This window comes from Diachasma alloeum, unplaced genomic scaffold (genome assembly GCF_001412515.2).
Source record: "Diachasma alloeum isolate Michigan unplaced genomic scaffold, Dall2.0 Dall_scaffold_00920, whole genome shotgun sequence".
NCBI lineage: Eukaryota > Metazoa > Arthropoda > Insecta > Hymenoptera > Braconidae > Diachasma > Diachasma alloeum.
Window position 1 is genome coordinate 3937 of NW_021681038.1, and position 14396 is coordinate 18332.

The 14396-nt window shown below is 50.8% G+C and overlaps 2 protein-coding genes across 2 annotated transcripts; both read right to left on the bottom strand.

The window, feature by feature from the left end:
* Positions 1-2508: 2508 nt before the first annotated feature.
* LOC107045384 lies at positions 2509-4812 on the bottom strand. The gene has a single exon (XM_015267663.1). It carries the CDS (start codon positions 4810-4812, stop codon positions 2509-2511), a length of 2304 nt encoding a protein of 767 aa, XP_015123149.1.
* Positions 4813-7723: 2911 nt separating this feature from the next.
* Positions 7724-12279, bottom strand: LOC107045386. Its single transcript, XM_029126619.1, has 2 exons — positions 12162-12279; positions 7724-11967 (listed from the first exon to the last, which is right to left on the bottom strand). The coding sequence occupies exons 1-2, from the start codon at positions 12277-12279 to the stop codon at positions 8090-8092; spliced, it is 3996 nt and encodes a 1331-aa protein (XP_028982452.1). The 3' UTR covers positions 7724-8089.
* Between the last annotated feature and the right edge of the window lie 2117 nt (positions 12280-14396).

The following is a 14396-nucleotide window of genomic DNA, read 5'->3' on the forward strand; positions in this document are numbered from 1 at the left end:
CAATTTAATTCTCCATTGAACAGTCTTTGTTTCATCCCTTAATATTAATTAGTCGGCGAATAAATCAACTGAAAAACATAAAGTAAACATTGAGTACATGAAGGACAAAAATCTATCTCCGAACTTGTCCCTGTCACAGCGGGACTGCTACTGCCGAGTTACTCACGCACCCGACTCACATTTACCGACAATTCGACCGGGACGCTGCCTTTCCCGTGGGGTACCAACTAACATTTTTGGAGTCAGTCAAACCCCCCTATCCGGGCCACTACTCAAGTCTATCCTCTTTGCGCCCAGCCGTCAGAATCGACCGTGGCGCCCCACCTTTGTTGGGGTCTCACTTATTCTGGCTGCGACTGCTGTCGACTTGACCGACCCCGTTGGGATGTCGACACTGCCGCCATCTCCCGGCATTCCCCCTACGAGACTTGTATAATCATTATATACACTCACATTAATTTTAATCAATTGATAGAAAACAATGTTATAAACAGTGCAAATATAAACTAATAATTCGTCTATCCACTTTGTTTGATGAGATGCCTGGATCGGTGGTAATTAGGAGCGGATGGACAAGTAATGAGTGGATTTGCCGGAGTAGATGAGTGGTTTCAGAAATGAGCGGACACGTGCACGTAGTCACAAATTCACTGTATTTGTCAAAGTTATATTCACAATAATTAAATGTCACTAATTGAGTCACTGATAACTGGAATTAATGAGCAGACCGAATTCTATGAAAAAAGAATAACTGAGCTGACACAATGAGTTAATTCGAGTCACTAGAGAAGAGCAGTACAATAAAAGAAGTGTCTCTAACTCGATCCCGGAAACGAATGAGAGAGAGACACGGGCTTACAGGTGCCACGTGCCCTAATTCGATGGTCACATGACCTAATTTAATATAGATCATATGGTAATAAGGAGCTGTCCAGGACGTGGCGCCTCAGGTGTCTGAATTAACAACCCCCGGTCATCTGAGGTGAGCGCGTCAGGTGTGCGTGAGTGGGGAGAGAATGGATGAGCCTTGCGTGCGTTAGTGTGAGGGACCTGTCAGCTGACAGGATTTCCAACATTTTCCCCGGCCGTCGGCAATTGTAAAGTTGTTGACGCAACCATAATGAGTAGAGCCATGGTGAGCTGAAACAAAAAACAAAATTCAAAACGCTCTTTGGTGAGCTGTCGGAGCTTGTCACCCATGAGTGAGCCCGTGAGACCGTCCGGAAGGTGCGCTGGCTAGGCATGGCAGCATCCTAGACGTCGGGGGTCGTAAATCCCTTCTGCGTTGGCTGCTGTCATTCTCACGTTGAACCCCGTCGGTTGGTCAGGGTCGTAAATCCGTCGAAGTTGACGAAGTCCAACGGTGAGAAGCCGGTGAGCTGTCCTGGTTCTATTCCCCTGAAGGTGAGATGGGCAAGAGGACGAGCTTGGCGATTGGCCTTATCAGCGTCGTCTGAGCAGTCCTGATGGTGACTACCCTGGTGAGTCCGTCCGATCCTGGGTGCAGAACGGTCACTCGGGCGAGAGGCCACTTCGCTGGCGGGAATCTCTCGTCCGTGAGTAGAACCAGTGAGCCGATCCGTATCTGATGAGTCGGATGGTGCCACTTGGATATCGCTTGAAGACGTTGGAGATATCCCGTGGACCACCTCTTCCAGAATCCTTGAAGCTTCTGCTGAATGAGCTGCCATCTAGAGAGCCTTGAGACGTTGAGTTGCTCTAAAGATGGCTCTGGAAGAGTCGTGGGAGCCTGACCGATGAGAAAATGCCCTGGTGTCAAGGCTGAACAGTCATCAGGATCATCCGTGAGCGGTTCCAGTGGTCGTGAGTTGAGCACTGCCTCGATTTGAGCGAGCAAAGTGGTGAGTTCCTCAAAAGTGAGCAGATCCTCTCCGATCGTCCGGGTGAGATGGAACTTCACCGACTTCACCGCCTCTTTCCATTTCCCTCCAAAGTGCGGAGCACCTGGAGGATTGAAGGACCACTGAGNACGGTCACTCGGGCGAGAGGCCAAAGTGGTGAGTTCCTCAAAAGTGAGCAGATCCTCTCCGATCGTCCGGGTGAGATGGAACTTCACCGACTTCACCGCCGCTTCCCATTTCCCTCCAAAGTGCGGAGCACCTGGAGGATTGAAGGACCACTGAGTCCCATCATTGATGAGGAGCTGTGCGAGCTGTCTTGATTGAGCTGATCCTGACGAGAAGAGCTTCTTTAGTTCCTTGTCAGCGCCAAGGAAATTGGTCCCACAGTCACTGAACAAGGAATGAGCGATCCCACGCCGACTTGAAAAGCGTCTATACGCCGCGATGAACCCCTCGGCTGAGTAGTCTGACACGACCTCGAGATGGACCGCTGAGGTGGTCATGCAGACAAAGATAGCCAACCAGCCTTTGTACGACTTGTGTCCCCGCCCTTTCCAGGACCGTAGAGACACTGGGCCGGCATAGTCGATCCCAGTGTTGAGAAAGGCTCGAGCGGGAGTGAGTCTGACTGGTGGCAACTGGCCCATTAGCTGTTGAGCGCGTACTCCACGTTGGCGAGTGCAGTTAACGCATTTGAGGATGAAGGAGCGTACTGGTGCTCGACCTCCGAGTATCCAGTAGCTACTTCTGAGCTGNAAAACCGTAGAGACACTGGGCCGGCATAGTCGATCCCAGTGTTGAGAAAGGCTCGAGCGGGAGTGAGTCTGGCTGGTGGCAACTGGCCCATGAGCTGTTGAGCGCGTACTCCACGTTGGCGAGTGCAGTTAACGCACTTGAGGATGAAGGAGCGTACTGGTGCTCGACCTCCGAGTATCCAGTAGCTACTTCTGAGCTGCCTGAGGGTGAGCTGTGTGCCTCCGTGGAGTGTCCTTAGATGAGCCTGTCCGATGAGTAGCTGAGCCAGTTGAGATTCCTTCGGAATAATCACTTGGTTCCGGCTCTCCGGGCCTATGTGAGCAAACTTGAGCCGTCCTCCTATCCTCAATACCCCTTGGCGATCGATGAAGGGTGTGAGCTTGGTGAGGGGGTGGGATTTGCTGAACCTTTCCCCTCGTGAGATCGCTCTGAGTTGATCCTTGAAGTGAGCTGCCTGCGTGAGTTTGATCCAGAGGATGCGAGCCTCTTCAAGATCACCAAAAGTGAGCGGGTATCGAAGAGAAGAGTTGGGGGTTTTCCTGAGCCGAGCTATGAATCGTCGACAGATTGCTGTGACCCTGAGCAGTCGGTTGAACGATGAGAATCTGTCGACGAGATTCCAGAGCGCGATTGGATGAGCTTTTACATGTAGGAGAACTCCTGGCTTTTCCTCGAGGTCTGCGCTGAGGTCTTTTTCCAGAGCGTGAGTTGGCCATGATGAGCAGTCTTGATGAAGCCATGGTGACCCTTTCCACCAGAGCTTATGAGATACCAGTTGGTGCGCTGATAGACCTCGAGATGCACAGTCTGCAGGATTCTCCTTGCCCGGTACCAATCTCCAATGAGCCTGCTGAGTGAGCTCCTGGATGAGTGCCACCCGATTTTTCACGAACTCCTTCCATCTTGAGGAGTGTGAGCTGATCCACGTGAGCGTGACCGATGAGTCGGTCCAGAGATAGGTGGTGGCGTTCGTGAGATTGAGTTGGTCCTTGACGTACTTAGTCAGTTTGGCCAGGAGGAGAGCCGCAGTGAGTTCTAGTCGTGGGATTGTCAGCCGTTTGAGCGGTGCGACCTTCGTTTTTGAGCAAACCAATGTGAGTTGTGATTTTCCCTTGTTGAGAACCTTGAGATAGATCACGGCTGACATCGCCACTTGTGATGCGTCGGAAAAACAGTGTACTTCGACGACGGAATCCGTGAGCAGTCCAAGCCACCGAGGTATGGTGATCTCTGATAACTGTGTGAGCTCCTCCCTGAATTGGCTCCATCGTTGAGCAGTTGTCTGGGAAACTGGTTCGTCCCATCCCAGTTTCTCGATCCATAGAGCCTGGAGGAATATCTTCGCTCGTATGACCACTGGCGCTAGGAAACCCAGTGGATCGAAGAGTTGAGCCGTTTCCGATAAAATGATTCTCTTCGTTATTGAGCTGGTCTCAGGCTGAGTGACGGAGAACTTGAAGTTGTCCGTTCCAGGATGCCAAGAAACCCCTAGAATCTTGGTGAGTGAGTCCTCTATGAATCGTTGTTCTTGAGAGGTGCTGTCAGGTTGAAGAGATGTGAGTAGAGCTGGGCTATTTGAGTGCCATTTGGCTAGCGGAAAGCCTCCTGACCGACAGAGCTGTGTCACCTGATGAGCGGTCCTGAGTAGCTCTTCATCTGAGTCAGCACCCCCGCAGATATCGTCAACATATCGTCCTTTCATGAGCGGTTCCACAGCGAGAGGATAGTTCGATCCTTCATCCTCAACGAGCTGATGAAGAACACGCATTGAGAGGAACGGAGCTGACCTAGTGCCATATGTGACCGTGGTGAGTTGATAGGTGGCGATATCTCCGTTTGAGTCGGTCCAGAGTATTTGTTGGAGTGGCCAATCTTCCGGATGTACCCGAATTTGACGAAACATCTTGGTTATGTCCGTCATGAAAATGAGCCGTTTCCGCCGAGAAAAGAGAAGTACATCCGAGATATCCTTCTGCAACTTCTCACCCGTGTGCATAATCTCGTTCAACGATTGTCCTGAGCTGGTCTTGTTGGAGCCGTTGAAAACAACTCTGAGCTTCGTTGTCTCACTGCTCGCCCTGAGAACTCCGTGATGAGGGAAGAAATATTCCGGAGGAGCGTCAGCCCGAGAAGAACACGGACGGCCCGAAACCCTCAACCCTCCTGAAGCCGAGGCCTCATGTGCTAAGGTCATTTCGGTGCCCGTGCCCCCCCCCCATTGAGCTGGCGCTGATGAGCTGATCTAGCGAGCTGTCCGGAGACTCGACGCATGTGGCCGAGCTCTTCATATTCCCTGAGGAAGTCCGTGTAGAGCTGACGATAAACCTCATCACGTGAGAGTTTCCTGAGCAGACGATGGAGGCAAGCGAGTGCAGACGATCGTGAATCTCCTAGCGAGGAAACTGGAGATTTGAGCGGTATCCGAACAATGTAGCGGCCAGATGCATCTCGTGAGTGGGTCCGTTGAAAGTGTTCTTCACACTGCGCTTCCTCCTCGTTGAGCTGAACCTCTGGTGTCCCAGGGATCTCTTCCTGGATCCAGAATTTGGTGAGCAGTTCGTTGAGATCCTCGTTGGTGACCGTTAGATGAGAAGTTGCTACTTGAGTAGTATCAGGACCTTCCGTTGGTCCGAATACGATCCATCCAAGTCGCGTGAGCTGAGCCGATGGTGAGTTTGGTCCGTTGGTGATGACTTGTGGTAAGATGAGTTGTCCATAGACATCAGCGCCAAGAAGGATGTCAATTGGTGCTGGTGTGAGAAAATCGGGATCAGCGAGCTGGAGTCCTTCCAGATGATCCCATGTGAGCTGACTTGGTGAGAATGTCGGTAATGAGGTTGTGAGCTGGCCGAGAGCATAGGCAGAAACTCTGAGCTGAAAGTGAGAGCAAGTGGACTGTATTGTGAGCCGAACCTTGCCTAATGCCGGCCCAGATGCCGTGTCTCCAATCCCCGATATTCGTAGCTGTGTCTTGAGCCTTAACAGCCCAAGCTGACGAACGAGCTGGTCTGAGATGACGGAGATTTCCGACCCTGGATCGATGAGTAGACGAACCTGATGAGCTGGCTGATCTGGGCGTACCAAAAGCGCAAGGCTGGTAGCCAGAAGGACCCCAGGGCGGAAGTCTGGAGCGGATCCGGAATCTGAGTGGTGACCTGAGCAGGAGACGGCAATCTGAGCTGGTGATCTTCATTCCGACGACGTTGACTGGCCTTGGTCACCAGTCACCACCATGGGGATGTCGTTCTCGTGGGTGTAGGTCACCACCGGAACGGCCTTTTGCTGGGTTGAGTTGGTCTGTTGCCTCTGCTGAGCTGGACGTTGAGGCTGACTCGATGTCTGGTTGTGGAGCATCGAGTGGTGGAGGCCCCCGCAATACTTTCCGCAATTCGTTTCCGAGATCGTAAGATTCGCGATGCGTTGAGCTGGCTCCCCTGAGAGACTAGTACGAAGATAATGCATCTTCTCCACGTTGGATAGATCCGTATTTGAGCCGACCAGAGACGCGAAAAGATCGCGGAACGAGCGCCAGTCCGCATAGGCCCCTCCGAACTTGGGCAGAGAAATCTCAGGGAGATAACGCTTGGAGTATGTGGGCTGAGCCGTCCCAGACGCGAGAGACCGACGAGATGAACCTGAGATCCCCCTTTTATCAATGAGCTGGCTTAAAATACCCCTTGCCTCATGATAATGCCCGATAGTAATGTCGAACCGATGGTCCTTGAAGTACGGCAATTCAAGGATCCCTTCGATCTTGCCGCTGCCAGCGATGAGCTTCTCATGAGTGCTCTCGAACTTTTCCCAGTAGGTCTCCAGGATCTCGAGTTTACCCTGGAGATTGGAGATTGTGAGGCTTTTCGCCTCTTCTGTGAGCAGCTCCTTGTAAACGCGTTCGATGAACGCTGCCCGAGAGTTATTCAGGCTAATGGTCGCCTCAAATGATGCCATAATTGAAAATAAGTGCGCAGCTCAAAAAAGGAATAAACCGGAAAAAACCTGAGTAAAGCGACCCCAAAAGCCGAGCAGTGAGCAGTGAGGAGCGATGAAATTAAGTATCCGGTCGGTTGTGCGGCAACAGTAAAAACACCGAAGAATCTTAATTTAGCAGGTAGCAGCAGTGAGCGATTCCGTTGAGCAGGCGCGAGAATTTATTTTAAAAAATTAAAAAAGAACGAAAAAGGGTTGGAAAATATAAAGGGAGCGGTAGCCAAAAAAAAACAAAGTTGAATACTCCAAAAAATTCCAAAAAAAAGAAAAAAATGGCAAAAGTAGCAAGAGGTAATTAAATGCTACTTAGCCGAGTGAGTGATGTTGAGCTGGACCAGTGCAGGAACGCTGCAGTTGAGAAAAAAGTCCAAAGTCCCGGGGATGAGCTGCTCCAAAATTCAAATATTCCCGCGGGCCGGTAATGCAGTTCCCTGATGATTGGAGAGCTGGACTGGTTGAGGTCCACTGCGTACGCTGAGCCAACGAGCTGGTCCCCGTAGGTTGAGCACCACTGACCGCGTCACTTCCACTTCCGCCAAAACCCAACAAAAAAAAACGAAAACCGAAAAATATTCCACCGATCCGGCTCGAAGGACCAAACTGTTTGATGAGATGCCTGGATCGGTGGTAATTAGGAGCGGATGGGCAAGTAATGAGTGGATTTGCCGGAGTAGATGAGCGGTTTCAGAAATGAGCGGACACGTGCACTTGAGTTCCACAAAACACTGTATTTGTCAAAGAAAATGTTCACAATAAATAAGTCACTAGAGATTGAGTCACTGAGCAACCGTAATAATGAGCGGACCGATAATAATGAGCCGACTAATTCCTTGAATTGATAATAATTGAGCTGACACAATGAGTTAACCCGAGTCACTAGAAAAGAGCAGTGTAATAAACGAAGTGTCTTTAACTAGATCCCGGAAACGAATGAGAGAGAGACACGGGCTTACAGGTGCCACGTGCCCTAATTCGATGGTCACATGACCTAATTTAATATAGATCATATGGTAATAAGGAGCTGTCCAGGACGTGGCGCCTCAGGTGTCCGAATTAACAACCCCCGGTCATCTGAGGTGAGCGCGTCAGGTGTGCGTGAGTGGGGAGAGAATGGATGAGCCTTGCGTGCGTTAGTGTGAGGGACCTGTCAGCTGACAGGATTTCCAACATTCTCCCCGGCCGTCGGCAACTGTAAAGTTGTTGACGCAACCATAATGAGTAGAGCCATGGTGAGCTGAAACAAAAAACAAAATTCAAAACGCTCTTTGGTGAGCTGTCGGAGCTTGTCACCCATGAGTGAGTCCGTGAGACCGTCCGGAAGGTGCGCTGGCTAGGCATGGCAGCATCCTAGACGTCGGGGGTCGTAAATCCCTTCTGCTTTGGCTGCTGTCATTCTCACGTTGAACCCCGTCGGTTGGTCAGGGTCGTAAATCCGTCGAAGTTGACGAAGTCCAACGGTGAGAAGCCGGTGAGCTGTCCTGGTTCTATTCCCCTGAAGGTGAGATGGGCAAGAGGACGAGCTTGGCGATTGGCCTCGTCAGCGTCGTCTGAGCAGTCCTGATGGTGACTACCCTGGTGAGTCCGTCCGATCCTGGGTGCAGAGCGGTCACTCGGGCGAGAGGCCACTTCGCTGGCGGGAATCTCTCGTCCGTGAGTAGAACCAGTGAGCCGATCCGTATCTGATGAGTCGGATGGTGCCACTTGGATATCGCTTGAAGACGTTGGAGATATCCCGTGGACCACCTCTTCCAGAATCCTTGAAGCTTCTGCTGAATGAGCTGCCATCTAGAGAGCCTTGAGACGTTGAGTTGCTCTAAAGATGGCTCTGGAAGAGTCGTGGGAGCCTGACCGATGAGAAAATGCCCTGGTGTCAAGGCTGAACAGTCATCAGGATCATCCGTGAGCGGTTCCAGTGGTCGTGAGTTGAGCACTGCCTCGATTTGAGCGAGCAAAGTGGTGAGTTCCTCAAAAGTGAGCAGATCCTCTCCGATCGTCCGGGTGAGATGGAACTTCACCGACTTCACCGCCGCTTCCCATTTCCCTCCAAAGTGCGGAGCACCTGGAGGATTGAAGGACCACTGAGTCCCATCATTGATGAGGAGCTGTGCGAGCTGTCTTGATTGAGCTGATCCTGACGAGAAGAGCTTCTTTAGTTCCTTGTCAGCGCCAAGGAAATTGGTCCCACAGTCACTGAACAAGGAATGAGCGATCCCACGCCGACTTGAAAAGCGTCTATACGCCGCGATGAACCCCTCGGCTGAGTAGTCTGACACGACCTCGAGATGGACCGCTGAGGTGGTCATGCAGACAAAGATAGCCAACCAGCCTTTGTACGACTTGTGTCCCCGCCCTTTCCAGGACCGTAGAGACACTGGGCCGGCATAGTCGATCCCAGTGTTGAGAAAGGCTCGAGCGGGAGTGAGTCTGGCTGGTGGCAACTGGCCCATGAGCTGTTGAGCGCGTACTCCACGTTGGCGAGTGCAGTTAACGCACTTGAGGATGAAGGAGCGTACTGGTGCTCGACCTCCGAGTATCCAGTAGCTACTTCTGAGCTGCCTGAGGGTGAGCTGTGTGCCTCCGTGGAGTGTCCTTAGATGAGCCTGTCCGATGAGTAGCTGAGCCAGTTGAGATTCCTTCGGAATAATCACTTGGTTCCGGCTCTCCGGGCCTATGTGAGCAAACTTGAGCCGTCCTCCTATCCTCAATACCCCTTGGCGATCGATGAAGGGTGTGAGCTTGGTGAGGGGGTGGGATTTGCTGAACCTTTCCCCTCGTGAGATCGCTCTGAGTTGATCCTTGAAGTGAGCTGCCTGCGTGAGTTTGATCCAGAGGATGCGAGCCTCTTCAAGATCACCAAGAGTGAGCGGGTATCGAAGAGAAGAGTTGGGGGTTTTCCTGAGCCGAGCTATGAATCGTCGACAGATTGCTGTGACCCTGAGCAGTCGGTTGAATGATGAGAATCTGTCGACGAGATTCCAGAGCGCGATTGGATGAGCTTTTACATGTAGGAGAACTCCTGGCTTTTCCTCGAGGTCTGCGCTGAGGTCTTTTTCCAGAGCGTGAGTTGGCCATGATGAGCAGTCTTGATGAAGCCATGGTGGCCCTTTCCACCAGAGCTTATGAGATACCAGTTGGTGCGCTGATAGACCTCGAGATGCACAGTCTGCAGGATTCTCCTTGCCCGGTACCAATCTCCAATGAGCCTGCTGAGTGAGCTCCTGGATGAGTGCCACCCGATTTTTCACGAACTCCTTCCATCTTGAGGAGTGTGAGCTGATCCACGTGAGCGTGACCGATGAGTCGGTCCAGAGATAGGTGGTGGCGTTCGTGAGATTGAGTTGGTCCTTGACGTACTTAGTCAGTTTGGCCAGGAGGAGAGCCGCAGTGAGTTCTAGTCGTGGGATTGTCAGCCGTTTGAGCGGTGCGACCTTCGTTTTTGAGCAAACCAATGTGAGTTGTGATTTTCCCTTGTTGAGAACCTTGAGATAGATCACGGCTGACATCGCCACTTGTGATGCGTCGGAAAAACCGTGTACTTCGACGACGGAATCCGTGAGCAGTCCAAGCCACCGAGGTATGGTGATCTCTGATAACTGTGTGAGCTCCTCCCTGAATTGGCTCCATCGTTGAGCAGTTGTCTGGGAAACTGGTTCGTCCCATCCCAGTTTCTCGATCCATAGAGCCTGGAGCAATATCTTCGCTCGTATGACCACTGGCGCTAGGAAACCCAGTGGATCGAAGAGTTGAGCCGTTTCCGATAAAATGATTCTCTTCGTTATTGAGCTGGTCTCAGGCTGAGTGACGGAGAACTTGAAGTTGTCCGTTCCAGGATGCCAAGAAACCCCTAGAATCTTGGTGAGCGAGTCCTCTATGAATCGTTGTTCTTGAGAGGTGCTGTCAGGTTGAAGAGATGTGAGTAGAGCTGGGCTATTTGAGTGCCATTTGGCTAGCGGAAAGCCTCCTGACCGACAGAGCTGTGTCACCTGATGAGCGGTCCTGAGTAGCTCTTCATCTGAGTCAGCACCCCCGCAGATATCGTCAACATATCGTCCTTTCATGAGCGGTTCCACAGCGAGAGGATAGTTCGATCCTTCATCCTCAACGAGCTGATGAAGAACACGCATTGAGAGGAACGGAGCTGACCTAGTGCCATATGTGACCGTGGTGAGTTGATAGGTGGCGATATCTCCGTTTGAGTCGGTCCAGAGTATTTGTTGGAGTGGCCAATCTTCCGGATGTACCCGAATTTGACGAAACATCTTGGTTATGTCCGTCATGAAAATGAGCCGTTTCCGCCGAGAAAAGAGAAGTACATCCGAGATATCCTTCTGCAACTTCTCACCCGTGTGCATAATCTCGTTCAACGATTGTCCTGAGCTGGTCTTGTTGGAGCCGTTGAAAACAACTCTGAGCTTCGTTGTCTCACTGCTCGCCCTGAGAACTCCGTGATGAGGGAAGAAATATTCCGGAGGAGCGTCAGCCCGAGAAGAACACGGACGGCCCGAAACCCTCAACCCTCCTGAAGCCGAGACCTCATGTGCTAAGGTCATTTCGGTGCCCGTCCCCCCCCCCCCATTGAGCTGGCGCTGATGAGCTGATCTAGCGAGCTGTCCGGAGACTCGACGCATGTGGCCGAGCTCTTCATATTCCCTGAGGAAGTCCGTGTAGAGCTGACGATAAACCTCATCACGTGAGAGTTTCCTGAGCAGACGATGGAGGCAAGCGAGTGCAGACGATCGTGAATCTCCTAGCGAGGAAACTGGAGATTTGAGCGGTATCCGAACGATGTAGCGGCCAGATGCATCTCGTGAGTGGGTCCGTTGAAAGTGTTCTTCACACTGCGCTTCCTCCTCGTTGAGCTGAACCTCTGGTGTCCCAGGGATCTCTTCCTGGATCCAGAATTTGGTGAGCAGTTCGTTGAGATCCTCGTTGGTGACCGTTAGATGAGAAGTTGCTACTTGAGTAGTATCAGGACCTTCCGTTGGTCCGAATACGATCCATCCAAGTCGCGTGAGCTGAGCCGATGGTGAGTTTGGTCCGTTGGTGATGACTTGTGGTAAGATGAGTTGTCCATAGACATCAGCGCCAAGAAGGATGTCAATTGGTGCTGGTGTGAGAAAATCGGGATCAGCGAGCTGGAGTCCTTCCAGATGATCCCATGTGAGTTGACTTGGTGAGAATGTCGGTAATGAGGTTGTGGGCTGGCCGAGAGCATAGGCAGAAACTCTGAGCTGAAAGTGAGAGCAAGTGGACTGTATTGTGAGCCGAACCTTGCCTAATGCCGGCCCAGATGCCGTGTCTCCAATCCCCGATATTCGTAGCTGTGTCTTTCTCCAGAGCGTGAGAGACCGACAAGATGAACCTGGGATCCCCCTTTTATCAATGAGCTGGCTTAAAATACCCCTTGCAGATGATAATGCCCGATAGTAATGTCGAACCGATGGTCCTTGAAGTACGGCAATTCAAGGATCCCTTCGATCTTGCCGCTGCCAGCGATGAGCTTCTCATGAGTGCTCTCGAATTTTTCCTAGTAGTTCTCCAGGATATCGAGTTTACCCTGGAGATTGGAGATTGTGAGGCTTTTCGCCTCTTCTATGAGCAGCTCCTTGTAAACGCGTTCGATGAAGGCTGCCCGAGAGTTATTCAGGCTAATGGTCGCCTCAAATGATGCCATAATTGAAAATAAGTGCGCAGCTCAAAAAAAGGAATGAACCGCAAAAACCTAAGTAAGGCGACCCCAAAAGCCAAGCAGTGAGCATTGAGAAGCGATAAAATTAAGTATCCGGTCGGTTGAGCGGCAAGAGTAATAACACCGAAGAGTCTTAATTTAGTAGGTAGCAGCAGTGAGCGATTCCGTTGAGCAGGCGCGAGAATTTATTGAAAAATTCAAAAAAAACGAAAAAGGGTTGGAGAATATAAAGGGAGCGGTAGCCAAAAAAAACAAAGTTGAATGCTCCAAAAAATTCAAAAAAAAGGAAAAAATGGCAAAAGTAACAAGAGGTAATTAAATGCTACTTAGCCGAGTGAGTGATGTTGAGCTGGACCAGTGCAGGAACGCTGCAGTTGAGAAAAAAGTCCAAAGTCCCGGGGATGAGCTGCTCCAAAATTCAAATATTCCCGCGGGCCGGTAATGCAGTTCCCTGATGATTGGAGAGCTGGACTGGTTGAGGTCCACTGCGTGCGCTGAGCCAACGAGCTGGTCCCCGTAGGTTGAGCACCACTGACCGCGGCACTTCCACTCCCGCCAAAACCCAACAAAAAAAAAGAAAACCGAAAAATATTCCACCGATCCGGCTCGAAGGACCAAAATGTTTGATGAGATGCCTGGATCGGGGAATTAATTGTGCGGATGGATGAGTTGGAGTCGGATTACGGGGAGTGGGATGAGTAGAACCAAGAAATGAGCGGAACACGTGCACGTGGTCACAAATTCACTGTATTTGTCAAAGTTATATTCACAATAATTAAATGTCACTAATTGAGTCACTGATAACTGGAATTAATGAGCGGACCGAATTCTATGAAAAAATAATAACTGAGCTGACACAATGAGTTAATCCGAGTCACTAGAGAAGAGCAGTACCATAAAAGAAGTGTCTCTAACTCGATCCCGGAAACGAATGAGAGAGAGACACGGGCTTACAGGTGCCACGTGCCCTAATTCGATGGTCACATGACCTAATTTAATATAGATCATATGGTAATAAGGAGCTGTCCAGGACGTGGCGCCTCAGGTGTCCGAATTAACAACCCCCGGTCATCTGAGGTGAGCGCGTCAGGTGTGCGTGAGTGGGGAGAGAATGGATGAGCCTTGCGTGCGTTAGTGTGAGGGACCTGTCAGCTGACAGGATTTCCAACACACTTTTATTGTGTTTTCAGATATCATTTCCCCCTTTTTAGCCCCAGAAAATGACAATACTAATAGCCACGCAACAGCCACGCTAATACCGTGGCTGTAACATGGTTCCTGGATTCCCAGGGGGTCAGAAGTTGTGTACAAAATCCCATGCGAGTGTAACAACTGTTACATCGGACAGACTCGGCAGAGGCTGGGCGCCAGGATTCGTCAACATCGGTATGACTGCGCACCCCGAGGTTTCCTGAAGAAAGAGAAAACGGCGTTGGCCACCCACTGCTTCGACAAGGGTCATAGATTCAAGTTTGAGGATGTTTCAATTTCGGACATCGAGAGTCATTGGGTGGAGAGGAATATTCGTGAGATGATCCACATTTGCCTACATGACACTGTAAACATGAGAGAAGATACTCAGAACCTGAATCGTATGTACTGGGGGTTGCTGAAGAGGTGGAAAAATAGAAATTGAGGGGCTCGAGGTGACGGGGTCGGTTAGTCACCAAAGGTGGCCGTGAAAGGCGCTTCCACGCGGCAACGGGGGGAAGACGAGGTGTGCCGTCTGTGTCTGCATACTCCGTGGTTGTGTTGGGTGGCGGGAGGTGTACTTTCTATGTCTCGCTTCATACTTCGTGGTTGTGGAGAGATACGTGGGGGGGGCTCTATCACTCCAACGCATAGTTCATGGCTGTGATTAATGACAGGCGTTGCTCTCGAACCCCATGTTATTGTTAGAGTATTTTGCAATTTTTAATCAATCAATATGTTGACGTTGCTCAACGCACATTTTATTAGAGTTTATAGTGACTACGTACTAAAACTGTCAAGGTAATTCTGTATATTTCAAGCAAGTGTTTACGCAATTTGTGCAATTTTCAGTATTACAGGCTAGAGTGTTTGTTTTGATTACAATCAATGTATTTGTGTGAGTTCCTTGG

Bases quoted from the DNA above. Each gene is read 5' to 3' on its own strand.
- LOC107045386 (XM_029126619.1), bottom strand. From the start codon at position 12,279: ATGGCATCATTTGAGGCGACCATTAGCCTGAATAACTCTCGGGCAGCC. The intron at 11,968-12,161 runs GTAAACTCGATA...GGGGGATCCCAG, and splicing joins CACAATCTCCAATCTCCAGG to GTTCATCTTGTCGGTCTCTC.